Here is a 13,553-nt window from a genome sequence, read left to right on the forward strand (position 1 = left end):
TTATTCCAAATTTTAACTCCTTTGCCTTTTTCTATTATATATACTTGAGAATGTCCTTGATGAGATCATTTTCAGTTGATTTTTGATACACTTTTGTTATCCCGATTTATCTGCCAGTAAATTTCCACATATTCTGCTTAAATGCTTATAAACATATTCTTCTGTAGACACATTATAGTTTTCTTTCTCACTGATTTAATAACAACGTAATAAAACATTTTAACTTAATATGGATATTGCAGTCATAATATTACATTTTGTGACTGAGATTGGAAAGAAAGGTGGTACCTCAAAAGATAATCAAACTGTGAAAAAGGTTTGAAGAACTAGATTTCAGGGGCCTTGGAGCTGTAGATAGCTACAGATAGAAAATGGAAAGAGAAAGAAGTGCTTGTTACAAAGTAGGAACTTACTAATATTTTTTGAACGAATAGAGAGAAATAACTGGAAACTCCAGAGACATAGAAGCTGAGCTTTCCCAGAGAATGGTCCTACAGTAGTAAACTAGTGTGCAAACCCAAGGAAAATGAGGGCTAAAAAAGGCTTTTGGATTTATCGGAAAGAAGATCATGAATAGATATCCTAAAAGCAATTTTGTTTCACTGTGAAGGTAGAGGACAAAGGGTTAAAGAAGCATCGATAATAAAGCAGTTAAGGGAAAGAGAGAAGTTGAGTAATAGTTGAAAGGGGTACTTAATGTGTGAAAAATTTTAAAGATAGCTGAGATATATACATGTTCAAGGGGAAAAGAGGAAGTGTCAGAGAAGAGAAAACTTAAGAGATAAAAGAGGATAAATGTAAGAGTCTCAGAGGGGTTGAGATTAGGTGATTATTTACCAGAATATAAGTTCCATAAGTGCAAGAATTTTTATCTTTTTTGTTTATTGATGTGTGTTCAGTGCTTAAAACAGTGTCTGGCACTTAGTAGATTAATAAAAATTAAATTTAAAACATTTTAGCTTTAGATATATTTACACATTTTAGGAGGAGAGGATAGTGATATTTTATAAATGGTCAAGAATGATAGTATTGTTATGTTTCTGTGGATTCTGTTTGTTTAGTTTTGCATGTATATCAATTATGTAGAAGATAAATTCCAAAATCAGAAGAGCTATCCAAAAAACTGCCACATAACTATCTCAACTTTGCATAATTTAAGATTAATAGTGTATTAAGATTATATTTTTAGATGTTTTTGGCATACTCACTAAATTTATAGCAACATAACAAAGAGCTTCATCTACTTTTGAAGATCTGTTAAATTTTAAGGTACTCGACTACCTTGAAGTGATTTAGCACTTTGAAGGTGAAGTAGATTTGTGTGTATCAAGTGACCAGATTAGGGGGGATACCTGTGACTGGTAAGATTCTGAAGCATTTTTAGTTAACAGGTTTTCTTGATAATTAAAAATTTGTTAATCTTCAAACCTTTATAGTTAATGAGAAAAGACTTTATAACATTAAAAAAAGTTTCTGAAATAATTTACGTACAGCAAAGTTTTCTTGGGACGCAAACTTCTGCTCAAGAGAATTTCCAAAATGATTTGTTTGAATATTACAATATTCTCATGCTTTAAGTTTTTTTACTTGGATTATAACCTTGTGAAAATAAGAAGAGAGAATTAAGAGGAAAAATTAATGAAAAAATTCCATTTATCATTCACAGGACCTTGCAAGAAGATAATCCGAGTGGAGTCATTCTTAGTACTGATGATTATTTTTATATAAATGGACAGTACCAGTTCGATATAAAGTACTTAGGAGAAGCACATGAATGGAACCAGAATCGTGGTAAGAATAGATATCAGAATCTGGATAATATTAAGAGTTCTATAGAGAAAAAATTCTCTTGGTATTTGTATTTTGAGAGACATATAGCTTTTAAAAACTTATAATTAACTTTATATTCTAACTATATAATATATAAAATTATAACTATAACATCTCATGTTACATAATAAGAGGTAAAAGAAGTAGTGTTATCTCAGAACTGTTATGAGGATTAAACTAGTTAATTTTTTAAAATGCTTAGAACAGTGCATGGCACGTTTAAGTTTTATTTAATCAATGGAGATCTTGTCAGAAGTAAATCAGATTTTCTACTTGGGTCTCAGAATAGCTCAACATGGGTACAGTTGTCTGGTTTGCACTGGTTCCTATTTCCTAAAATGGAATTTGCATTATTAACTACTAGTCTTCCTTAGGCTGGTATAATTTTTAAAGAGAATAGTGTAAAGAGTAAAAATGGCTCTCCTCAAACTGAACAGGGAGGTCATGGGTTAAAACATTAGTTTCTTTATTAGTGTAACTATTCATTGAAGATGGTTTTATCATGAAATGTTTGGTTATATGAATAATTTAGATTTCATGTGGGGAATTCATATTAAGATATACAGACAGTATTTTACTTAGCCTTATCATAAATGCACTGTGAAAGTGATTCTTCAGTTTGCTATCTTCAGATATTTTTTAAATTGAAATTTAAAATTTTTCTGTATTTTTTCTTGAACAAAATATTAAAATGATAACTCAGGAATGTGAAAATAGTATAGGAAATGGTATGATGTAGTAAAGAGCAATCTTGGATTTGCCAGTTACTAGCTGTGCAGATCACAAGTTATTTATATTCTCCAAGCCCAGTGTCTTCATCTGTGAAAGGACAGAATACTTAACCCCCAGGATTGTTGTTAAGGTTAAATGACAATGAAAAATGCTTAGCAATGGTTCAACATGCCTTATTATATCAATAACCACAGCAATAATAATATTAAATTAATAGGCAGAACTCTTTGTAAAACAGTTTTGTTGAGATATAATTCACACAGTTTTAGCATACTCAGAATTGTATAACCATCACCACAATTTTGGAACATTTTTATCACCTTAAAAGGATCCTGAAGTGTATTAACAGCCACTTCTCATTTCTCTTCAACCTCTCCTAGCCTTAGGCAACCACTAATCTTTTATCTCTATAGGTTTGCCTATAGTGGACCTTTCGTATAAATGGAATCATATAATACGCGGTCTTTTGTGAATGGTTTCTTTCACTTAGCATAATATTTTCAAGGTTCATCTGTGTTGTAGCCTATATCAGTACTTCATTCCTATGGCTGAACAATATTCCATTATATGGATAGACCACATTTTATTTATTTATTCATTAGTTGACAAACATTTGAGTTGTTCACCTTTTGGCAATTATGAATAATGTGTGAACATACATGTCAATGTCTAACATTTTTTGGAACTGTGAAGCTATTCTCGAAAGCAGCTGCACAATTTTATATTCTCAGTAGTCGTTTGTGAGGATTCCAACTTCTCCACAGCCTCAGTAACACTCGTTATTATTTTGTCTTTTTGGTTATAGCTCTCCTGGTGGTTGTGAAATGGTAACGCATTGTGGTTTTGATTTTCATTTTCTTTATGGCTAATAATATTGGGAATCTTTTTGTGTGCTTATTGGCTGTTTGTTTATCTTTAGAAAGCTGTCTGTTAGTCTTTTGCCATTTTAAAATTGGATAGTTTGTCTTATTTTTTGAGACACATTTATTATATTTGTAAGAGAATATACAGAACTTTTAAATCAAATAATTTCCTTGTAAGGCTTAATTTTTGTGGTTCATTATTAATTTCCTGAATGGTTTAATTTCTTGGGAAAAATGTATTTTTAGAAGAAAACCTCTTGCACAACAGTATATATTAATGTTTTCTTTATTTTAATCATTACGTTTTTTTTTTTTTGGTGTTTATATATTTTTTTGTTTTTTAACTTTGTTTTGGAATAATTTAAGATTTCTGGAAGGATCGCAAAAGCAGTATAGAGTTCCTGTATACTTCTCACCCATTTTCCTCTAATATTAACATCTTATATAACCACAGTATATTTGTCAAGACTGAGAAATTAATATTGGTACTGGAAAGGGTTCCTGGACCCTATTCCAGTGTGTGTGTGGAGGCTTCCTCAAACCAACATGAAGTTTTGGAGAATTCTGACACTATCTACTTAGAGATAGAATCAGATTTCACAGGTAAAGGGGCTCAGTCCCACAAGACTACCCTTTAAACACCAGTCACAAGCCCAGGTTGTTACCTGTGCTTCTGACCCATGGCTACAAATTGGAGGTTCCAACGATCCCCTCCTTGGGTTCGATTAATTTGCTGGAGTGTCTCACACAACTCAGGAAATCCTGTTTAATTACAAGATTACTAGTTTATTATACAAGGATATAATTCAGGAACAACCAGATGGATATGTACTAGACAAGGTATAGGGAAAGGTATGGATTTTCCATGGCCTTGAGTCTAGGCACGCTACTCACCGAGCACCTCCATGTGTTCACCAACCTGGAAGTTCTCTGAACCCTCTTCTTTTGGGTTTTTATGGAGGCTTTATTACAGAGACTGGAAGTTCCAACCCTCTAATCACCAGGTTATACTGGAAACCAGCCCCCATCCTTAGGTGGTCCATAGGTCACTTTATTAAATAAGAAGCATCTTTAAGCTCTCATCACTTAGGAAATTCCAAAGATTTTAGGAGCTCTGCCAGAAACAGGATGAAGACCAAATATGCATTTCTGTTATACATCACAATATCACAGGTACATTACTATAAAATAAACTCCAGACTTGGACTTATTATATAACTTTGGCCTTTAGTTTTTCTACAAAAGTCCTTTTCTGTTCCAGAATCTCATCTAGGATACCATATTACTTTTATGATACTGTTTTTAGTGATAGCTTTTTGTTTTCATTATGCTGTTTATACATATAACACATAAAATTTAGATCATATAATTTTTATTAATTTTCTGATTACAACTTTAGTATAACTTTATTATTTAGTGTTTAGTATTTATTATTCAAATCATTATTTAATATTTGCCAGTGCGTTAATTTTTTATATACTCAAAAGTGATATTTAGAAGTAGAGTTGAGTAAAATTAACACATACCTGTAATTTTCAAATTATGAAACAGGATCAGGTTTTTAAAATAGCAAGGTAACACTTATTAAAAATGATTTTCTGTTTGTGTTTTTCAGCAAAAGAAGCATTTGAGAAGAAGCTATCTCCTATAATAATAGATAATACAAACCTACAGGCATGGGAAATGAAGCCCTATGTTGCTTTGGTTTGTACCATAATTGTCATAAGTCTATAATAGTGGGTTTGAAATTATTGGAGATGTTAATTATATAAGTGAATATCAAGCAAATAGTCCTTGGACTTTCTGTAACTGAGCTTTCTCTGATCTTCAGCAAAATGATAAAAATAGGAATAGTTTTTTCATAAAGCTAAATTTTTTTTCAGGTTCTGAGATTCAGTTTTTAAATTCTGAGGTATTTTTGATACTTTTTTGAGAAGGTAGTGGTGTTATAATTTTATGTTTGTGTATGAATATATACGTATATGATAATTTTGTGTGTGATTGTGTGTATATGTGTATAAATTTTTTATTAGTCTTACTTGGTAGAATCAAAATTTGGTGGTCCTTTGTTATTCCCTATATTTGTTTTGAAATTTTGCTAATCTGAGAAATTCAGAATTCTGTAAACTTACGTATTTTTAGTTCTCTAAATTTGTCAGCTTTTTTTTTTTTTTTGCCCAGTTTTGGTGTTACCTTTTTCAAGAAGTTAGTATTCATTAACTTACTAAAAAGCTGAGGTGAGTAATCTTTTTACTTTCCTGCTACGCTGGCTTACTTCTGTCATAGCATTAAGCACAGCGTTTTTATTTGTAGGCCATGGGTTGGCTAAGTTTTTTCTATAAAACACCAGATAGTAAATATTTTAGGTTTTGCAGGTCACATACAGTCTGTTGCATATTCTTTTTAATTTTATTTTTAAACGAACCTTTAAAGATATAAAAACTATTCTTAGCTCCTAGGGTGTACAAATACTGCCTGATGGGCTGAATTTGACTCTAGGCCATCTGTATATTCTTGAGGGTAGGACCATTGTTTTATTCCTCATTTAATCTCCAGGGTATAGCACTATGGTTGGCATACAGTAAATATATATTTCTTGAGTAAATTGATGAATGATGCTTTTGTGAATATGGGGTATTGTTTTGTTTATTCCCCCAAGATTAGCACATGCCTGGCACATGAAAGTTCATTTTATGCTTCTTTGAATGAATGTTGCCTTTCCTCTTTTATGTCTTCAATACATCTAGCCTCTACCTCCTCTGCTGTGCCTGGAGCCCTTGTACTATTTTGAAGATGTGATTCTTCACCTTTTTGAAGAAAATTTTGTGTCCTTTGAAAGCAAATGAGATTTTACTTCTGTGCAGGGACAGTACAAGAAACAAAAAGACTTGATTTTAATATATTTGGAGCTGAAATTTGGTTTGTTTTCTGGCTTTAGGAGTTCCTAATTTCTAGACTAATCTATTCACCATAACCCTTTAACCTTACTTTACTTTTCTATAGATTTTCCTTAGCTTCCTGCTGTCATCTTAGAAAGCCCTTTAACACTTTATCCTTCTACGTAGAGAACAAAGAAAGCCCCAAATTACTGTTTCTGATTTTCATTTAGCCTTAGAGATTCTATAATGTTTTCTTTTCCCTTTTTTTCTTACATAATAATTGAAAATATAGTTATTTTTTCAGTATTCCTTGTCTTTTCCCAACTCTATTTAGAAGTATAAAGGACTCCTGCTTGTCATAGAGTACCCAACTCATTTTTTCTTCATAAGGAAGTAGACATAGGAATTACTGTAGAGACAGAAGACTTTTTGTTACGAAGATAATGAGAGTTGTGGGGGAGTGGAATAGATTGGAGATAACCATCTGTTACTGTCTTGACATTTACAAAAATAGTGAGGCAGTGAGTTGAGAGTAAATAGGCAACAGTCAGATATGCTTAGTGACAACAGCAAAACTATTGTTAAGATTTGCCTGTTGATATGGGAATTGAAAAAGGTCTTTAAATTCATAGTCTTTTCTGTGTGTGTGCATTTAAAATTAATTTTATCTTAAGAACTACTTGACATCCTGTTTAGGTAATTGGAGACCCAGGCTGTTGCCAGGCCCTGAATAATTTGTATGAAATTTGGTGCTGAAGTGAAGAGATGGAAGTGAGTAGGCATATTATAGGATGTTATGTCATTCCTACCTTGGTCTCTGGTTTGACTTTTGGGCTTTTCTGTCAGTAATGACAGAAAGTAGCAGTGTCCACTTTTGACATTTTGCCATAAAACTGAGGGAATCAGTAGTTGATGAGGTCAGATCTGTAATGGTGGTTGGGAAGATGGTATGGCAGATTATGCAAGGGCACCTAGATCACTTTAAGGACTTTGGATTTTACCTTGAGTGACATGGAAGACGTGTTAGCTCAGGCTGCCATAACAAAATACCATTGGCTGGGTGGCTTAAACAACAGAAATTTATTTTCTCACAGTTCTGGAAGTTAGAAGTCCCAGATTAGAGTCCACTAGGTTGTTTTCTGGTGAGAGTTCTCTTCCTGGCTTCTAAAATGGCTACTTTGCTATGTTCTCACATAGCAGATATAGTAAGTTCTCTGATATCTCTTCTTATAAGGACACTAATCCTATCAGATCAGGGCCTCACTATTATGACCTCATTGAACTTTAATTATCTCCATTAAAGGCCCTATCTCCAAAAACAGTCACATGGTGGAATTTGGATTTCAATGTACAGTGTTTGAGGGGACACAAACATTCAGTCCATAACAAAGAGTTTTTGAGCAGAGTAGCGACATGATCCAGCTATTAACAGGATCACTGTAATACAGTGTTGAGAATAGACTTAGGCGGGGCAAGGATGGAAACAGGGAGACTAGAGGGCTATAGCAGTAATTAAAGTAAGAGAGCATGTGGCTCAGAAAAGCCTGGTAGCAGTGAAGGGGACAGTGGTGATTAGATTCTAGATATATTTTGAAAGCGGAACCAACAGAATTTCTTATTTGATTGATGGGGATGTTAAAGAAAGAAAGGAGTCAATTATGACAGCCATCAAGGTTGGTTTTTGGCCTGTGTGACTGGAGCTTGTCATCAGCTGAGATGAAGGAGAATAGTTTTAGGTGGGTGTAGCGTAATGGATTTCAGAAATTTAGGTTTGAATATGTCAAGTTTGCTGAATAGATGGTTGAAGATCTGTGAGTTTGAGGTTGAGGGATGAGTTCTGGGCTAAAGACATATATTTCAGAGTCATTACCATGTGGATAATATTTAAAGCCAACACATGGAGTGATATTACTGAGGAAGTGAGTGTAGATCAAGAGTAGAGGACCAAAGATTAAGTCTGGGGCATTCTACAGTGAGAAGAGGTCTAGGTGAAAAGGAAGGACTAACAGAAAAGACTAAGAACACCCACTCAGTGGAGTAGAAGGAAAAGCAATAGTGTGCACTGAAAAGTATAAGGAGAAGAGAGTGATGAAATGTGACAGATGCTGTTGAGGGTCAAGTAAGAGGACTGAGAATTAACCGTGGCATTTTTTCAGTGTGAAAGTAATTTATAGTCTTGATGCCCAGTTTCAGTAGAATAGCCAGTGAGGGAGTGGGAATTGGAGGAAAGGAACTGGAGACAGAGAATATAGTAATTATCTTGAGACATTTTCCTACAAAGGAAAGTAGGAAAATGGGGAGGTACTTGGTAGGGGAAATGGGGTGCTAAGCATAAGATGAGAGAAGTAACTGAATTTGATGGGATTTATTCAGGAAGGAGGGAACAATTAACAATGCCTCAGAAAGAGGGGAGAATTGCTGAAATTAATTATCCTTGAGATGGGTCTAGTGCACAAGTGTATGGCTTGGCTTTTTGTTTATAGCCATATAGATTTGAGAAATAAAATGAGATATTATTTAAAATAGTTTTAAAATATAAAAGTCATGTATGTATATGGTGAATATTCAAACAATAAAAAAGAATGTCCAAAGTCTTACTCCCTTGAGGTTGATGCTTTTTATAGTATTTTTGAGAATCTTTCCAGAAATTTTCTATACATGTTCAAAGGTATGAGTAATCCTTTTTTATGCAACTGAAAATTCTCAATCTTACTTTCTTAATGATTTATATTAAGGATCATCCTCATTAATACATAAGAATTTAAAAACTTCCTGTATAAAATTTTCATTATATGGTTGTACCTTCATTTATTTAGCTAGTTCCATAAGCTACTGAATTGTTTGCATTTTTTTGCTGTTATAAATGATGGTGAACTAGCTATCCTGGTGAATATATATTTTTGCACGCTTATGTAAGTATTTATCAGCATAAATATTTCTGGAAGTCAATGACTGGGTCAGAGAGATTAATTTACCAGTTTAACACACTCATCAAGATTAGATAATCTTTTAGGTTCTTTCGGTTTTAACATTCTACAAATTTGGGTATAGTGAATTTAATTTCATAGAAGTAATTATTTTTAAATGCTTTTTTTTGTCTTTTTTTTTTTTTAATGTAGTCTCAAAAATATAAATATAAAGTCCTTTTTCGAGAACCGGACACATGGTGGAAGTTCAAACCAAAGGAACTTGCAAGGTATAACTTGGAGACTATCTAACATATTTTTTATTTCATAGCAGTGATAGAAAGTCTATGTAGAGTTTTTCCCCTTATGAATGATGAATGAACCAAAATGGATTAGATTGCAGTTTTGCCACTTGAAAATTGGTGACAAATTTCATATTGCCTGTAGGCTTTTTTTTTTCCAGTTTATAAAGAGTTTGTATCTTTTTGTTCTTAAAACTGAGTTAATTAACAGAAAAATTCCAGTTGTCTTATATAGTCAGTACTTTATTATTTACTAATAAAATGTTAATATCTGAAACTAGAACAGACCCTAGGGTTTGGCATACCTGACCATATACTACTGGAGGAACAAATTCTGGCTACCTAGTGGCTTAGAATACTGGAAGGAACTGAGGAGGGATAGATGGAAAAGGCAGCATATGTTCAGCTGTCTAGGTATTTTAAAACCACTCCCACTTCCTGCTCTTCTTTATTTGATTGTTTGACTTTGATAAAAATGTTACTCAAGACTTGGACAACGTGTTTTTCTTTGTGCTTTATTCTCCCTCAGAGATACCCCTTACTTAATTTTGGTCAGAGTATTTTCTTCTTGGTAATTTTAACTAATTTAATAACTAAAGGAACAACCTAATTATAGTGTAATTACAATATTGTACAACTGTCACCTCAAAAAGAAACCTGCTATCAGTCGCTCCCAATTCCCACCTCTCCTGGAAACCACTAATCTGCTTTTCTTTCACTATGGATCTGCCTGTTCTGGCTTTGCATATAATTGAATCATACTTTATGTGGTCTTTTGTGTCTGGAATCTTATGCTCAGCATAATGTTTCAAAGTTCATTGACATTGTAGCATGTATCAGTACTTTATCCCTTTTATTCTTTTGATACATTATCTGTATAAATGAGTGAGGTTGCCTATAAGTTTTTCTTCCTTGCCCTGTCTTGCCTGGCTTTTGTATCATGGTTTTAGGTTCATAAAATTAGTTGGGAAGTATATCTTCTTTTTCTCTTTCATGAGTTTATGTAAGTTTGAATGTTTGATAGAATTTACTTATGAAACTGTCTGAATCTGGTCTTTTCTTAGAAGGTTCAGTTGGAAGTTTTCTATTACACCAAAGTTTTCAAATTTATTAATATTTTGTTAACACAATTATAATATTCTCTTACCATTTATCTCTATACTTAAGTTCCCTTTTTCATCCTAATATGTTTATGTGTATTGCTCTTCTTTTTTTCTTGATTATTCTCACTAGAAATCAGGATATTATTTATTAGCCTTTTCAAAATAACAACTCTACTTGGTTGATCTTTCTATAAATTTGTTTTATATTTAATCATTTCTGTTCTTTTATTGTACTTTCTTTAAAAAAAAATCTATTTTGCTTTGTTTATTGTTTTATTTTTTAAAATCTCTACCTGAAAGTTTAGGTCATTTTCTAATAGAATTTTATATTATAAATTTTCCTGGATACTATGTTAGCCGCTCCTAGATTTTTATTATATGATACTTTCTTTTTGTCATTTATTTTTTAATTTATATTATAATTAATTTTATTCTTTAAGCCTTGTATTATTTAGAACTATGTTTTTAAATTTCTGAATAGATGGTTTTTAAATTTAGATGTTTTAAAAAATTGGTTTCAACTTAACTGTACTTAGTTTGTACAGTTTATGTGACACTAATTCTCTGATATTTTTAAAAGATGTGTTTTATGGCCTAGTTTATTATCAATTTTTTAATGTTTCATGTTTGCTTGACAAGAATATATACTGGGAGAAAGGGAGGTCAAGATGGCGTAGAAGATGGGTGCTGTGCGTGCTTCCTCTCATGACCCCACCAAAAATAGAAAGCAGCCATCACTGGGAGTCACTTGAGGTCTGGCTGAACAGAAGCCCTACAACTAGGGACAAACATAAGAGGTCACCTCGGACTAGTAAGAGGTACAGAGATGTGAAATGGCCAGGTCCCACAACCACGTGTGGCGATCAAGAATTGGGAGGGTTATCTTGGCTGCAGAACCCCCTCCCTGATCTGAGGAGCGAGGGGTCCAGGCTCCATGCTGGGCTCTCCAGCCCAGGATTCCAGTGCTGGGAATAGAAGTCCCCACAACCTCTGGCTGTGAAAACCAGCGCAGATTGTGGCTGAGTGAGATGGAAGGCTGTGGGAGTTGCAGACGTTCCTCTTAAAGAGCCTGTGCCTGGCCTTACTCACTGATGGAATCACTTGCTCTGAGTTCCAGCACTGGGGCAGCTGCCCAGGGAGCATCAGATATGTATGTGGAGATGCTTCAGGGCGAGGGCTGCAGGGGCAGCTTTCTCCCAAACAGAAATCCTAGTAGCATCCATTGTTCTTTTGTTGAGTCGTCCTCACTTCTAGAGTGGATGCAGTCTGCCACCATAACTCAGTCTCCATCAACCTGGATAGCACAGGCAGCCCTGCCCAGGTGGTTCCCTGAGACTCCACCTCTCTCAACTTGTAGGCCCACCCAAGCCTCTTCCTGCAGACTTTCCTAAAATCTCTCAAAGGCTCACAAAACCCAAAGAAGCAGCATATGGCCTTGATGTCCTCCATACCTCTTGCTGAGCAGTCCCAGGCCCCATAATAGTAGCAGCTGGCCTCGGTTCCTGGCTTGGCCTCTCGAGGCACCTGTAAGCCCAGCACAGGTGGCAGCCATTTGCAGATTGCTTGATGACTTACCAGGTGGCCCCATAGGTGCACAGGCTGTGGTTGAACTTGGCCTGCAGCTAGGCCCTTCCAGGAGGCCCTTGAGTCGGCACACTTGGTGGCTTGCTTCAACCAGCCCCAGAGTTGGAGCACTACCCAAGGCTGCACCTGAGGAGGACACACCTGAAGGGCAGACTGGTCAGGTACCAGAGCCCCGCTAAAGTGAATCCTAATCCGTAGGGTCAGCCTTTCACCAACCAAGCCTCACAACCAATCAGCCCACAGGTCAGTCCCTCCCACTGATGTGCAGATGGCAATCAGGGATCAACTATTAACAGGAGCACACACATGACTCACACAAGGGGCACACCTTGAGCACCTTGCTGAGGTGAGCAGGGAATATTCTGCCACTGGGTCCCACAGGACACCTGGGACAAAATGGAGATGGCAGTCTACCAGATGTAGAGTTTAAAACACTGATTATAAGGATTCTCAGTGAACTTAGGGAAAGAGCAGAGAACTTAAAGAGATAGAAAACAAAAATGGAGATGGAAAACACAAGAGGGAACCAGTCAGTAATGAATACAGTGTTTGAAATGAAGAGTACATTAGAGGGAATCGGCAGAGTGTATGAAGCAGAGGATTGAATCAGTGATTTAGAGGATGGGATGGATAGCAGAGGACACTCGGTCAGAATAGCAGCAAGAAAAAATCCCCCCAAAATGAAGTTACTTTAAGACGTCTCTGGGACAATATCAAGCGTAGCAACATTTACATCATGAGGGTACAGGAAGAAGAGAAAACAAGAAATTGAAAACCTATTTGAAGAAATAATGACGGAGAACTTCCCTAACCTGGTGAAGGAAATAGACATACAACCCCAGGAAATTCAAAAAGTCCCAAACAAGATGAACCCCAAAAGACCCACAGCATTAAAATGCCGAAGGTTAAAGACAAAGAATCTTAAAAGCAGCAAGAGAAGAGCAATTACTTACCTACAAGGGAGCTCCCATTAGACTTGCCAGCAGATTTCTCGGTAGAAACTTTACAGAAGAGCTTGGCACAAAATCTTCAAAGTGATGAAAAGCACGAATATACAACCAACGTTTCTCTACCCAGTTATTATTTAGAATTGAAGGACAGATAAAGAGCTTCTCTGACTAGAAAAAGCTAAAGGAGTTCATTGCCACCAAGCCAGTATTACAGGAAATATTGGAGGGACTTCAATATGTATCAAAAATATGAGTAAAGAATGGCAATAACTATATATTAACATGTACTTCAAATAAAAAAAATTAAATACTCCAATCAAAAGATTGGGTGACTGAATGAATAAGAAAACAAGACCCTTACATAGGCTGCCTACAAGAGACTCACTTCAGATTAAAACACACAG

The 13,553-nt window shown here is 35.0% G+C and overlaps 1 protein-coding gene across 9 annotated transcripts in view; it reads left to right on the forward strand.

The window, feature by feature from the left end:
• N4BP2 (NEDD4 binding protein 2) overlaps window positions 1-13,553 on the forward strand; it is a 91,661-nt gene that overhangs the window by 33,935 nt on the left and 44,173 nt on the right. For all 9 annotated transcript variants that reach the window (XM_023532174.1, XM_023532176.1, XM_023532177.1 and 6 more), the window contains 3 exons: window positions 1,667-1,791; window positions 5,041-5,129; window positions 9,424-9,500. In XM_023532174.1, the coding sequence (XP_023387942.1) occupies window positions 1,667-1,791; window positions 5,041-5,129; window positions 9,424-9,500 (291 nt within the window). The remainder of the gene's footprint in view (window positions 1-1,666; window positions 1,792-5,040; window positions 5,130-9,423; window positions 9,501-13,553) is intronic.

Source organism: Pteropus vampyrus, unplaced genomic scaffold (assembly GCF_000151845.1).
Source record: "Pteropus vampyrus isolate Shadow unplaced genomic scaffold, Pvam_2.0 Scaffold79, whole genome shotgun sequence".
In the NCBI taxonomy this organism is placed as follows: domain Eukaryota; kingdom Metazoa; phylum Chordata; class Mammalia; order Chiroptera; family Pteropodidae; genus Pteropus; species Pteropus vampyrus.